The sequence below is a fragment of the Zerene cesonia genome, chromosome 20, assembly GCF_012273895.1.
Source record: "Zerene cesonia ecotype Mississippi chromosome 20, Zerene_cesonia_1.1, whole genome shotgun sequence".
Classification (NCBI taxonomy): domain Eukaryota; kingdom Metazoa; phylum Arthropoda; class Insecta; order Lepidoptera; family Pieridae; genus Zerene; species Zerene cesonia.
Window position 1 is genome coordinate 5,253,484 of NC_052121.1, and position 13,374 is coordinate 5,266,857.

The 13,374-nt window shown below is 38.0% G+C and overlaps 1 protein-coding gene across 1 annotated transcript in view; it reads left to right on the top strand.

Annotated features, from left to right (window-relative positions):
• LOC119835351 overlaps positions 1–13,374 on the top strand; it is a 95,062-nt gene that overhangs the window by 67,330 nt on the left and 14,358 nt on the right. Inside the window, exons 90-116 of the mRNA XM_038360114.1 lie at positions 68–997; positions 1,083–1,397; positions 1,506–1,841; positions 1,929–2,228; positions 2,310–2,615; positions 2,741–3,373; positions 3,459–3,770; positions 3,854–4,183; positions 4,261–4,560; positions 4,666–4,968; positions 5,056–5,373; positions 5,466–5,786; positions 5,894–6,193; positions 6,298–6,627; positions 6,828–7,127; positions 7,210–7,518; positions 7,727–8,368; positions 8,449–9,078; positions 9,231–9,533; positions 9,634–9,930; positions 10,021–10,674; positions 10,774–11,082; positions 11,388–11,708; positions 11,820–12,125; positions 12,210–12,521; positions 12,607–12,921; positions 13,018–13,344. Of these exons, the coding sequence (XP_038216042.1) occupies positions 68–997; positions 1,083–1,397; positions 1,506–1,841; positions 1,929–2,228; positions 2,310–2,615; positions 2,741–3,373; positions 3,459–3,770; positions 3,854–4,183; positions 4,261–4,560; positions 4,666–4,968; positions 5,056–5,373; positions 5,466–5,786; positions 5,894–6,193; positions 6,298–6,627; positions 6,828–7,127; positions 7,210–7,518; positions 7,727–8,368; positions 8,449–9,078; positions 9,231–9,533; positions 9,634–9,930; positions 10,021–10,674; positions 10,774–11,082; positions 11,388–11,708; positions 11,820–12,125; positions 12,210–12,521; positions 12,607–12,921; positions 13,018–13,344 (10,359 nt within the window). The remainder of the gene's footprint in view (positions 1–67; positions 998–1,082; positions 1,398–1,505; positions 1,842–1,928; positions 2,229–2,309; positions 2,616–2,740; positions 3,374–3,458; positions 3,771–3,853; positions 4,184–4,260; positions 4,561–4,665; positions 4,969–5,055; positions 5,374–5,465; positions 5,787–5,893; positions 6,194–6,297; positions 6,628–6,827; positions 7,128–7,209; positions 7,519–7,726; positions 8,369–8,448; positions 9,079–9,230; positions 9,534–9,633; positions 9,931–10,020; positions 10,675–10,773; positions 11,083–11,387; positions 11,709–11,819; positions 12,126–12,209; positions 12,522–12,606; positions 12,922–13,017; positions 13,345–13,374) is intronic.

A 13,374-nucleotide genomic window follows, 5' to 3' on the forward strand; every position in this document is an offset into this window, starting at 1 on the left:
TTATTTTAAAATATTTATTTATTAGCGTACTTATCTGTATTATTAAAAAAAAACTGTTTTGTTACAGTTGTTAACCTTCAACCTTGCAGTCCTTCCCCTTGTGGTCCGAACAGCCAATGTCGCGATATAAATGGGCAAGCTATTTGTTCTTGCTTGGTAGGTTTTATTGGACTACCACCCTCCTGCAGACCTGAATGTGCTGTAAGCTCTGATTGTCCTCCTGATGAAGCATGTACAAATAGCAAATGCATTAAACCATGTCTAGGCGCTTGTGGTATAGGCGCTAAGTGTCAAGTTATCAATCATAATCCCATATGCTCATGCCCCACATCGTATACAGGAAATCCCTTCATAAGATGTGTATTACAAGCATTCACACCTGAACGTCAAGATCCATGTATTCCATCACCATGTGGTCCAAATGCGATTTGTAAGGTAGTTTCGGAATCGCCAACTTGCACCTGTCAGCAAGGATACTTTGGGAAACCCCCACATTGTAAACCTGAATGCATAACTAACTCTGAGTGTTCCACACATCTTGCGTGCATAAATGAGAAATGTGTTGATCCTTGTATTGGATCATGTGGTTTAAATGCAGTCTGCCATGTTATCAGCCACTCACCGTCATGTTTCTGTTCACCTGATTATACCGGAGATCCATTCAGAGAATGTCGGAAAACAGAAATAATACAAGAAATTTTAACTCCTTGTCAGCCATCGCCATGCGGTGCGAATGCTATTTGTAAGGAACTCAAGGATGCAGGTTCATGTACTTGTTTGCCTGAGTATTATGGCAATCCTTATGAAGGTTGTAAGCCTGAATGTATTGTAAATACAGACTGTCCATCAAACAAAGCTTGTTTACAAAATAAATGTCAAGATCCTTGTCCAGGCTCTTGTGCAACAAATGCTATTTGTCAAGTTGTGAATCACGCACCATCGTGTTCTTGTCCTCAAGGGCATACAGGAGATCCATTCCGACATTGTTGGATACAAAGTAAGCTTACTAAATAAAACTATGACGTATTATTATGAATCAATTGCAGTTTAACTTTTTCATTTACTTCTAATTTGACTTTCAGGAGAACAAGACATTACAGTAAATGTTTGCAGTCCTTCACCATGTGGTCCCAATAGTAGATGTCAAGAAGTAAATAAACAGGCTGTGTGCTCATGTTTACCAGACTTTATAGGCGTTCCACCTGGCTGTCATCCTGAATGCGTTATAAGCTCAGAATGCTCAAAAAATAAAGCTTGTATTAATAAAAAATGTACTGATCCTTGTATTGACGCCTGTGGAGCGAATGCGGAGTGCAGAGTAATTAACCACAGTCCGATTTGTTACTGTAAATCTCTTTATACAGGTGACCCGTTCTCTAAGTGCACTCCATTACCACGTAAGTATATAAGGCATATTTTTATATCACATTAATGAATACTATACATAAGAAACAAAACTGTATTTTATTGTTTCGATCTAACTCAACTTTAACATACTTTTACAGCTCCTGTAGCAAACGCTGTTTTAGAACCGTATAAAAATCCATGTCTACCATCTCCTTGTGGACCAAATGCAATCTGTCGAGATGTTGCAAACATACCTTCCTGTGCATGTATGGATAATTATATTGGTAACCCGCCAAATTGTCGACCAGAGTGTACGCTTAACTCTGAATGTCCAACATCTCAAGCTTGTATTCAACAAAAATGTCGAGATCCATGTCAGGGGTCATGTGGTATAAATGCATTATGTACAGTTTCTCGACATACACCCATCTGCACCTGCCCCGAAGGTTATATTGGTGACGCATTTACTGCTTGTAATCCGAAATTGAACCCTGGTATGTTGATGTATAGTTTGTTGTATTTAAAATTATTGTATAAATAAACTATGAATATTCACATAATGTTTCAATATATTTTTACAGAATACGATACGACAGATAACTGTAACCCATCGCCCTGTGGGACAAACGCAGTATGTACCGATGGAAAGTGTTCTTGCGTCGATAATTATCAAGGTGACCCATATGTAGGTTGCCGTCCTGAATGTGTATTGAGCACTGATTGCAATCGAAATATGGCATGTGTAAAGAATAAATGTGTGAACCCTTGTTTAAATACATGTGCACCAACTGCTGTTTGTGAAGTCATAAATCACGTACCTATGTGCAGTTGCTCTCATGGTATGACTGGTAATGCCTTTTATGGATGCGAAAAAATACCAGGTATTAAATTAAATAAAAACACATACTGGGATATTATACTAACTAAGAAATAATTGTTATTAATGACGAAATTTGATTTAGTTCCAGTCTTGACAAACCCCTGCCTTCCATCTCCTTGTGGACCAAATAGTCAGTGCCGAGAAATTAATGGACAAGCAGTTTGTTCGTGTGTTATTGGTTACATTGGTAGTCCTCCACTATGTCGACCGGAGTGTGTAGTCAGTTCAGACTGCCCTCTTAATAAAGCATGCAGTAATCAAAAATGCATTGATCCATGTAAAGGATCTTGTGGAGCTGAAGCTATATGTCAAGTTGTTAAACACAATCCCATCTGCTCTTGCCCCCTAAAACACACTGGAGATCCATTTGTACGATGCATTCCCTATAGTAAGTAGAATAATATGACAATTTATATATAAAATATATATTTATATATATATAAATATAAAACTTCGCGTCAAACCAGGGAAATTAACAACAAACAAAAAATGCTTAATGTATCTTATTTTCAGGGCCACAATTAATGGATGTTTCACCGTGTGCACCATCGCCCTGTGGTGCTAATGCCATTTGTAAAGAAATTTCTGGAGCTCCATCGTGTGCTTGCTTACCGGACTTTTTTGGCTCACCGCCTTATTGTAAACCAGAATGTAGCAGCAATAGTGAATGTCCAAGTGACAAAGCATGTATAAATCAAAAATGTGTGGATCCTTGTACAGGTGCATGTGGTTCCGAAGCAGAATGCAAAACAATCAGCCATTCACCTATGTGTTTCTGTAGATTAGGATATGTTGGTGACCCCTTTACAAATTGCTACATCCAAAGAGAACAAATTCAAGAACAGTCTTCACCATGTATGCCATCACCTTGTGGATCTAATGCTGTTTGTAAGGAATATAATTCAGCCGGTTCTTGTTCTTGCTTACCTAATTATATTGGCAATCCATACGAGGGATGTCGACCTGAATGTACAATTAATTCAGATTGCACACCGGATAAAAGTTGCATTCGTAATAAATGTCAAGACCCCTGTCCTGGTACGTGTGCACCTAATGCAATCTGCACTGTTGTAAACCATCTTCCATCGTGTAATTGTCCTCCTGGATATACAGGTGACTCATATCAACAGTGCGACATCATAAAAGGTACACAAATATTATTGTTAGAACTTATTACGTAAGTTAATTATATTGGAAATCAGCTAAGATGCATTCACTTTTTTTTTTTCAGAAAAAGAAATGGAACCGGTGACGCCATGCGTGCCAAATCCTTGTGGACCAAATAGTATTTGTCGTGCAGTAAACGATCAAAGTGTATGCTCTTGCATGCCTCAGTATACTGGATCACCTCCAGGTTGCCGCCCTGAGTGTACTATCAGTTCTGAATGCCCTGTAGATAAAGCATGTATAAATCTAAAGTGTGCCAATCCATGCCCGGGTCATTGTGGCTTTAACGCTGAGTGTAGAGTTATAGCTCACAGTCCAATATGCTCCTGTAAATCTCAGTACACTGGTGATCCTTTCACACGATGCTATTTACAAAGTAAGTTTTTGAATAAAATTTTACAGACACTATTTAATCACGGTCTCATAGTAGATATTAAATAATTATATTTTTTATTCTAGTACCCATACAGGATACTCCACAAACAGACCCATGTGTTCCCAATCCATGTGGAGAAAATTCAATATGTCGGAATAATAATGGTATGCCAGTATGCAGTTGTATGCCAGATTTCCAAGGAGCACCACCGAATTGTAGACCAGAATGCGCTATTAATCAGGATTGTCCATCTAACAAAGCATGCATCAATATGAAATGCATTGATCCCTGCCCTGGCAGTTGTGGAATAAATGCTCAATGTACAGTATTCAACCATTTCCCAGCTTGTACATGTCAACGAGGTTTAACTGGCGACCCATTTAGCCGCTGCTATGTCGTAGAACAAATTAAAGGTAAGTAATATAGCGCTTGACTTATCGAAGCTTTATAATCACTATGATTAATGCATTTGTTATTTTTTATTTCATAGAAGAACAAAAACCAGATCCATGCAACCCGAGTCCTTGTGGATTTAATACCCAATGCTCCAACGGTATTTGCACTTGCATTGATGAATATTTTGGCGATCCTTACTCGGGATGTAAACCTGAATGTATCACAAGTATGGAATGTTCAACAGAAAAAGTATGTTCCAGAAACAAGTGCATAAATCCTTGTCCTGAAATGTGTGCGCCTAGTGCTGAATGCAACGTTTACAATCACATTCCTATTTGTACATGTCCGATTGGAACCTCTGGTAATGCATTTGTCGAATGCCATAAAACCGAAGGTAAGTTATTTTTTCCGTTTTTATAAACGTGTTTGGTGAAAGTGGCATTATTAAAAGTTATTGATTATTGTTATTGATGAAAATTATAATTGTTATTGATTTTAGTTTCTGAAGTCAAACCGTGCAGTCCGAATCCATGTGGACCTAACAGTCAGTGCCGAGCCATAAATAATCAAGCAATATGCTCTTGTTTGCCAACCTATATTGGAAGCCCACCTTCTTGTCGTCCAGAATGCACAATAAGTGCCGAGTGCCCTTCGAATCAGGCCTGTAATAATTATAAATGCATAAATCCTTGCATCGGTAGTTGCGGTTATGAAGCTCGATGTGAAGTTATAAATCATAACCCCATATGTTCATGTTCACCGCAACAAACAGGGGACCCATTTTCACACTGTGCACCTATCGGTAAAAACATCCTTCTTATAACTTTCAACCGATTGAATTAAGTTTTTAATCTGCATAATTTAATGTGTTTTCTAATATATGTTTTAGTTTCGGCACCTTTACCACCTGTAGATCCTTGTACACCTTCACCTTGCGGCCCACATTCAATTTGCAAAGTTATAGGCGAGGCCCCTTCATGTACATGTATGCCAGATTATATTGGAGCGCCACCAAATTGTCATCCTGAATGCATAAGTAACTCAGAATGTTCTACGAACCTTGTTTGTTTAAATCAAAAATGCAAGGACCCTTGCCCAGGCAGCTGTGGTTACAATGCTGATTGCGTGGTAATAAGTCACGGCTTAATGTGCACTTGTCCTTATGGACAAACAGGAGATCCATTTGTTTCCTGTAATCCTATTAGAGGTAATGTTTTTAACTATATAATGTCATATGTGAAATCAATATTCAAAAGTTTGAAAAACTTTTACAATATTACAATGATTTATGTTTTTTAGATTCTATAATAGAGTACAATTCGCCTTGTGAACCATCACCGTGTGGACTGAATGCTGAGTGCAATGAAAGAAACGGTGCAGGTTCTTGCAAATGTTTAGACTCGTATATCGGCAATCCCTATGAAGGTTGCCGTCCTGAATGTGTATTGAACAGCGATTGCAATCCAACATTAGCTTGTATTCAAAATAAATGCAGAGATCCTTGTCCTGGCACCTGTGCACCGAATGGTATTTGTCAAGTTGTGAACCACATACCTTCATGTTATTGTCCAGTTGGATTTTCTGGAGATCCGTACACGTACTGTAAGGAAAAAATCGAAGGTGTGTAGAATATGTATTTATTGAAAAAAAAAACTTTATAAAATATTTAATGTAATTATTTTTAATAAAAATATGTAACTTTGAATTTTATTTACTTAAATTTCCAGATATCAAAGTGACACCGTGTACACCATCACCATGTGGACCTAATAGTCTATGTAGAGAAATGAATTCACAAGCAATATGTACTTGCTTAGAAAACTACGTTGGTGCTCCTCCAACCTGTCGCCCAGAATGTACAATTAATAGCGAATGTCCAAGTGATAAAGCTTGTATTAATCGTAAGTGTGTTGACCCTTGCCAAGGGCAATGTGGCAGGAACTCTAATTGTAGAGTTATAAGTCATAACCCTATATGTTCATGCCAGGAACAATATACTGGAGATCCTTTCTCATTTTGTATGCCAGGTATGTAGCATGATACAAATTATTAGCAAAAGACTTAAATCTGATTGAGCTTAGAATGGTGAAAATCGTTGCTTTGTATAATAATATGCGTGTTTTGTTTTTAGTTCCTTTATCGGTTCCACCACTTGAAGCCCAAAGAAATCCATGCATACCATCTCCATGTGGACCGAATGCACAGTGTCAAGAATATAATGGCGTTCGTTGTACTTGTCTTGAAAATTATATTGGAACTCCACCTAGGTGTCGACCGGAATGTACATTAAGTTCCGAATGTAAGGCAGATAATGCTTGTATAAATAATAAATGTAGAGATCCATGTCCTGGAGCCTGTGGACTTAATGCCGAATGTAATGTCAATAATCACTTGCCCATCTGTGCGTGTATTCCCGGATATACAGGCGATCCTTTCACCCGATGCGATTTCAAATTAGAAGGTAATGTATATTTTATGAATATTATTATGAGTCATTTTTAATATAAATTTTATTGAATAATGTTTTAAATCTATATATAATTTAATTCGTAATGTTATGTTACGTATATGTTAAAAATTATTAATATTGTTGTGTGTAATAAAATACGAATGAAATCTTTTAAAAGTCAACGAAAATCATACTATACAACTCTATTTTAGAATCAGTTTCAAGTGATCCTTGTTCTTCATCTCCCTGTGGAGCAAATGCGATATGCAATAATGGAGAGTGCTACTGTCTTCCTGAATATTATGGTGATCCCTATGTTGGATGCAAGCCCGAATGTATTCTGAATTCTGATTGTCCTCGCAATAAGGCTTGCATAAACAACAGATGTAAGGATCCTTGTGCAAATACTTGTGGAATGAACGCAACTTGTGATGTAATCAATCATATACCGGCGTGCTCTTGTCAACGTGGCACCAGCGGTGATCCTTTCAATTATTGTTCCATAATAAGAGGTAATGCCCTTCCAACTGATTCACATCTATTATGATATAGTTGTTTTTTTTTTCCATTATTTATTTGTTGGTTTATTTGCAGAAGATTCTACGCCGATTAATATGTGCAATCCATCACCATGTGGCCCATACAGTCAATGTAGAGATATAAACGGCCATGCTGTATGTGTATGTGTGCCAGGCTATATAGGTTCACCACCGAACTGCCGACCGGAATGTGTACTCAGCTCCGATTGTGCATTAAACCAAGCTTGCTCTAACCAGAAATGCATCGACCCATGTCCCGGCGCCTGTGGCCAACACACAAATTGTATGGTCATTAATCATAATCCAGTGTGTACTTGTTTGCATGGATATTCAGGAGATCCATTCTCTGCTTGTCAGCTAATTCGTAAGTTTCTCATTAATTAGTATATATTTAGCTGTGTTTGTTTATCTTTTTTAAAATAAAAGAATGGTTTTCGTAATAAAATTTGAAATACCTAATCCTTGCGATTTATAAATTCTATAGTTTATAAAATATATTATTAAAATAATTGTAATGCATATTTTACGTTAAATTGCCTGCACTCGTGTTATAATTTTCGTTACGATTACAGAATCTTCACCTCCCATTCGTGTAAACCCATGTCTGCCATCACCATGTGGGCCTAATTCACAATGTGTCGAACTTGGAGATGAAGCTGATTGTAAATGTTTGCCTGAGTTTATTGGTGCACCTCCCGCATGTCGCCCTGAATGTACAAGCAATACTGATTGCTCTTCCAACATGGCGTGTATTAATAGGAAATGTCGCAACCCATGCTCGGGTGCTTGTGGCATAAACGCAGATTGTAGAGTAGTCAGCCACACGCCCATATGCTTGTGTCAAAATGGTTATGTTGGCGACCCCTTCCTTCAATGCACTTTACAATCAGAACCAACTGTTATTGAACGACCGACGCCGTGTGTGCCTTCTCCGTGTGGCAGCAATACTGAATGTAAAGAACAAGATAACGTTGGATCTTGCGTTTGTCTTCCGGGTTATTTCGGTGATCCATATGTTTCCTGTAAACCTGAATGTTTCATTAATTCTGACTGCCCGTCAAATCAGGCCTGCCAGAAAAATAAGTGTATCGACCCATGTCCGGGAACTTGTGGAATAAATGCTCAATGCTATGTAACAAACCACATACCCAGCTGTGTCTGCCCCGAACAACATTTTGGAGATCCATATAAAATATGTTCATATAAATCCCATAGTAAGTTATGTTATTTAGTACTTCCCCATAATAATGTTTTAATGGTTATGCCTTTAAATTAAAATTATTGTTTTTTGCAGCTGAAGTAGTGGATCCATGTAACCCATCACCTTGTGGACCGAATAGTTTATGCAATGCTCGAGATAATGTTGCTGTTTGTTCATGTCAGCCGGGCTATCAAAGTTCACCGCCTACATGTAGACCTGAATGTTTAACTAATTCTGAATGTCCACTTGATAAAGTGTGCGAAAACCAAAAATGTACATCACCGTGTCCTCGTGGTTGTGGAATTAATACAGATTGTCGAGTTATCAATCACAATCCAATATGTTCATGTAAAAATGGATACACGGGTGATCCTTTCTCAGTTTGTATTGTACTTGAAACTGAACCAGTTTTAAGTGCACCGACAGATCCTTGTCTTCCTTCTCCATGTGGATTAAATTCTGAATGCCGCGATGTGGGAGGTATACCGTCCTGTTCTTGTAAGACCGGATTCCTCGGAAGTCCACCAAATTGTAGACCAGAGTGTATAATTAACACAGATTGCAGTAGCGATAGAGCATGTATGAATATGAAGTGTCAAGATCCTTGTCAGGGCTCATGTGGCTTCCACGCAATCTGTAATGTTGTTAATCACGTACCAGTTTGTTTATGCCCGCAAGGTTACATAGGAGATCCCTTTACAGCGTGCACAATTAAAATTGAAGGTAAAGTTTGTTTTGCAAATTTTTAATAATGTAAAAAGATGTAGTGTATTTTGTAACTTTGATTTTATATCAGGAAGAGAAAATTTTTAGAAAGTAAGAAGCCATTATGCCTTTAAGATTTAATCTAAAATTCACATTTAATATTTTTTTAGAAAAACCACAAAAACAAGACCCCTGCAATCCTTCACCATGTGGTCCAAACGCCGTTTGCAACAACGGGATGTGCACATGTCTCTCGGAATATACAGGAGATCCGTATTTCGGATGTCGACCAGAGTGCGTGCTTAGTACCGACTGTCCCATCGATAAAACGTGTTTACGTTCTAAATGCGTGAATCCATGTATTAATATGTGCGGACTGGGCGCTGAATGTAATGTTTACAATCACGTTGCAATATGTAGTTGCCCTACTGGTATGACTGGTGATGCCTTTACACAGTGCTTGAAAATTGACAGTACGTATTTATAAATATTACGTCCCAAAAGGATATAATTGTGATAAGATGCTTAAAGAAAAATAAATAAATTAAACTTAACAAATAAATTAATTTCCAGAACCGACGAGTAGACCGTGTGACGCTTCTCCTTGTGGCCCAAACAGTATTTGCAGAGATGCAAATGGACAAGCAATATGTGCATGTATACAAGGATATGTGGGAAATCCACCTAATTGTAGACCAGAATGTATACAAAGCACGGATTGTCCACTATCTTTAGCATGTATAAATATGAAGTGTCAAGATCCATGTCCAGGATCATGTGCCCCTAATGCTGATTGTAAAGTTATCAACCACAACCCTGTATGTTCTTGCCCCCCAAGATATACAGGATCTCCGTTTACGCATTGTTTTGGTAAATAATAACTCTATTTTATTAGCGCATCTTATAGTGTCTATTAGTATCAATCTCAAATTTTTACTAATTTTTTCTTCTTTATTTCAGTTCAAAAATTAGAGGAACCAGTTAAAAATCCATGCGTTCCGTCACCATGTGGACCAAATAGTGCTTGCTCAGTGACAAATACTGGTGACGGCCATATTTGTTCCTGTCAACCCACTTTCGAAGGAACACCGCCTAACTGCCGTCGTGAATGTACATCAAGTGATGAATGCTCACCTGATAAAGCCTGCATAAATTATAAATGTAAAGACCCGTGCGTGGGTTCTTGTGGAACAAATACAAAGTGCACAGTGCGGCTTCACACAGCGATGTGCACATGTGAAGATGGTTATAATGGCGATCCTTTCTTATCTTGCTACCTAGTACCACAGCTATTGGAGGTCATAGATCCTTGTAACCCATCACCTTGTGGAGCAAATAGCTATTGTAAATTATCAACATCAGGTATTGCCGCTTGTAGTTGCCATGAAGGATATTTCGGAAATCCATATGAAGGATGTCGTCCTGAATGTGTAGTTAACAGTGATTGTCCTTTCAATAAAGCATGTCTAAAAAATAAATGTCAAGATCCCTGTCCTGGCGTATGTGGTTCAACGGCAATTTGTCAAGTTGTAAATCACTTACCATCATGCTCCTGTTCTCCTGGTTACACAGGAAATCCATATTCCTATTGCCACATTATAATTAAGGAAGAAGGTAAGTTTAGTTTATTTTTTCACATTATTTTTTTGTCATTGATTTGTAATAATTACATAATGTAATAACATTTACCTGATTTCAATGTTTGTATTTTAGAAACTACGTCACGCGATCCATGCGTGCCAAATCCTTGTGGAAGCAACACAGTATGCAAAAGTAATAATGGCCTAGCGTCTTGTTCCTGCTCACCAGAATATTTTGGTGTACCTCCTAACTGTCGACCAGAATGTACAGTTAGCTCTGAATGCCCATCGACAAAAAGTTGCGTTCAGCAAAAATGTGTAGACCCATGTATAAATGTATGTGGTCAAAATGCCGAGTGTAGAGTGGTTAACCATGCACCCATTTGCTCGTGTCGACAAGGATATGAAGGAGATCCATTCATAAGATGCGCGCTTCTCCCAAGTAAGTTCTATGCTCTATAATGAACTGCTCTATAATTTTTACTGTATTTTAATTACTAGACGATCATCCCGGTTCCGCCTGGATATCAAGATGCCTGTTATATCCCAAGGAAGCATTTAATCGGGATAAAAAGTATTCTATCACCCAAGTCAGCTCATACCCTGTCTGTATACCAAATTTCATCTAAATCCGTTCAGTACTAGTTCAGCGTGATTGACAGACAAACATCAAAACAAACTTACACATTTATAATATTAGAGTGATTTTACAAATGACCAATAATTTAATTTAATATTTTTTAATAGAAATACCATCAGTGGATTCCAACCCATGTGTGCCATCGCCTTGCGGACCGAACTCATTGTGTCAAACCATGAACAAAGCACCCGTGTGTTCCTGTATGTCAAATTATATAGGAACCCCACCGAACTGCAGACCTGAGTGTACTATTAATTCAGATTGTCCAAGCCACAAGGCTTGTATCAACCAAAAATGTAAAGATCCATGTGTTGGATCGTGTGGACTACAGACCGTATGCCACGTGCATCAACATGCAGCAATTTGCAGTTGTTCAGAAGGATATACAGGAAATCCATTTGAAAGTTGTTTTATTCAAGAAGCTATTGGTATGTATAAATATACTTTTCTGTCCTATGATTAATTGTATCAAATAGAATGTATTGATGATGTGATGGATGAACAATGTGCATTACTAAAATGTTTATAATTTATTACAGAGCCAATACCAGACAAATATGATAACTGCAATCCTAATCCATGTGGAGCTAATGCCCAATGCAATGACGGCAGATGTTCTTGTTTACCTAATTACTTCGGAAATCCTTACATGAGTTGTCGCCCTGAATGTACACATAATTCGGACTGTGCATCTTCTTTAGTGTGTGTTAACACTAAGTGTGTTAATCCATGTACCAATCTTTGTGGAAGAGGCGCAACCTGTGAAGTTTACAACCACATTCCAATGTGTTCTTGCCCGCGCAATACATCAGGCAATGCTTTTGTATATTGTGCTCCTCTTGCAGGTAAGTGTCAAAATGACAGTTACCTTGGATGGATAATAAAAATTATGGTAACGTTTAAATTATTAATGTTATATTTTGTTTTAGTTGTCGAAGAAAATGTTGACCCATGCATTCCTTCACCATGTGGACCAAACAGTGTATGTAGAAATATACAAAACCAGGCGGTATGTTCTTGTCTACTGGGATATATCGGAGCTCCACCATCGTGCCGTCCCGAATGTGTGATCGATTCAGACTGTTCAGCATTATTATCTTGTTCCAACCAGAAGTGCATGAATCCATGTCTCGGTTCTTGTGGTATCAACGCTGAATGTAAAATACACAATCACAAACCGATATGTTACTGCCGCAATGGATTGACTGGAGATCCCTTTATTCAATGTTTACAAGTTCAAAGTAAGATTTTACTGCTAACTTCAATAACTTTTAGAGTTCAAATGTGTTTGAAGGATATTCATAAATTTTTAAAATTTAATTGCAGATGAACCCCTTATAGAGAGGAGTCCATGTGAACCTTCTCCATGCGGTCCGAACTCATTATGCAAAGACACAAATGGAAAGACACAGTGTACTTGTTTGAATGGATATATAGGACAACCACCGTATTGCCGTCCAGAGTGTGTCACAAATAGCGAGTGTAATTTTGATAAGTCTTGCATAAATAATAAATGTGTGGATCCTTGTGTGGGCGCTTGCGCTCGCAATGCTGAATGCCGTGTAGTAAGTCATTCGCCTCAATGCTCATGTCAACAGGGATACCGAGGGGATCCTTTCAACGAATGCGTGATTATAACAGGTAATTCGCTGATCAATTAGTGTTCTTTAGAAGGCAATATGGTTATCTGGTCTTGCTCTCATTTTAACATTGCTAAATAAGAATATCTCTTCTCAGGTGAAGTTCAAAACCCTATTGAAAAAACGAAACCTTGTACACCAAATCCATGTGGTCCAAATGCTGTTTGCCAAGAACGTGACAACTCTGCAAGTTGCGTGTGCATAAGTGATTTCTATGGAAATCCATATGATGGATGCAGACCAGAGTGTCTGCTTAATTCAGACTGTCCTCAAAGTCTTGGATGCATAAATAATAAATGCCGCGATCCATGCCTTGGCTTCTGTGGTATCAACGCAATCTGCCAAACTGTAGATCATTCACCGAAATGTTCCTGCATATTCGGATACATTGGAAATCCCTATGACAATTGTATCCTTAAACAAGGTTAGTTTGCATTTTTTATTTCATTTTTAT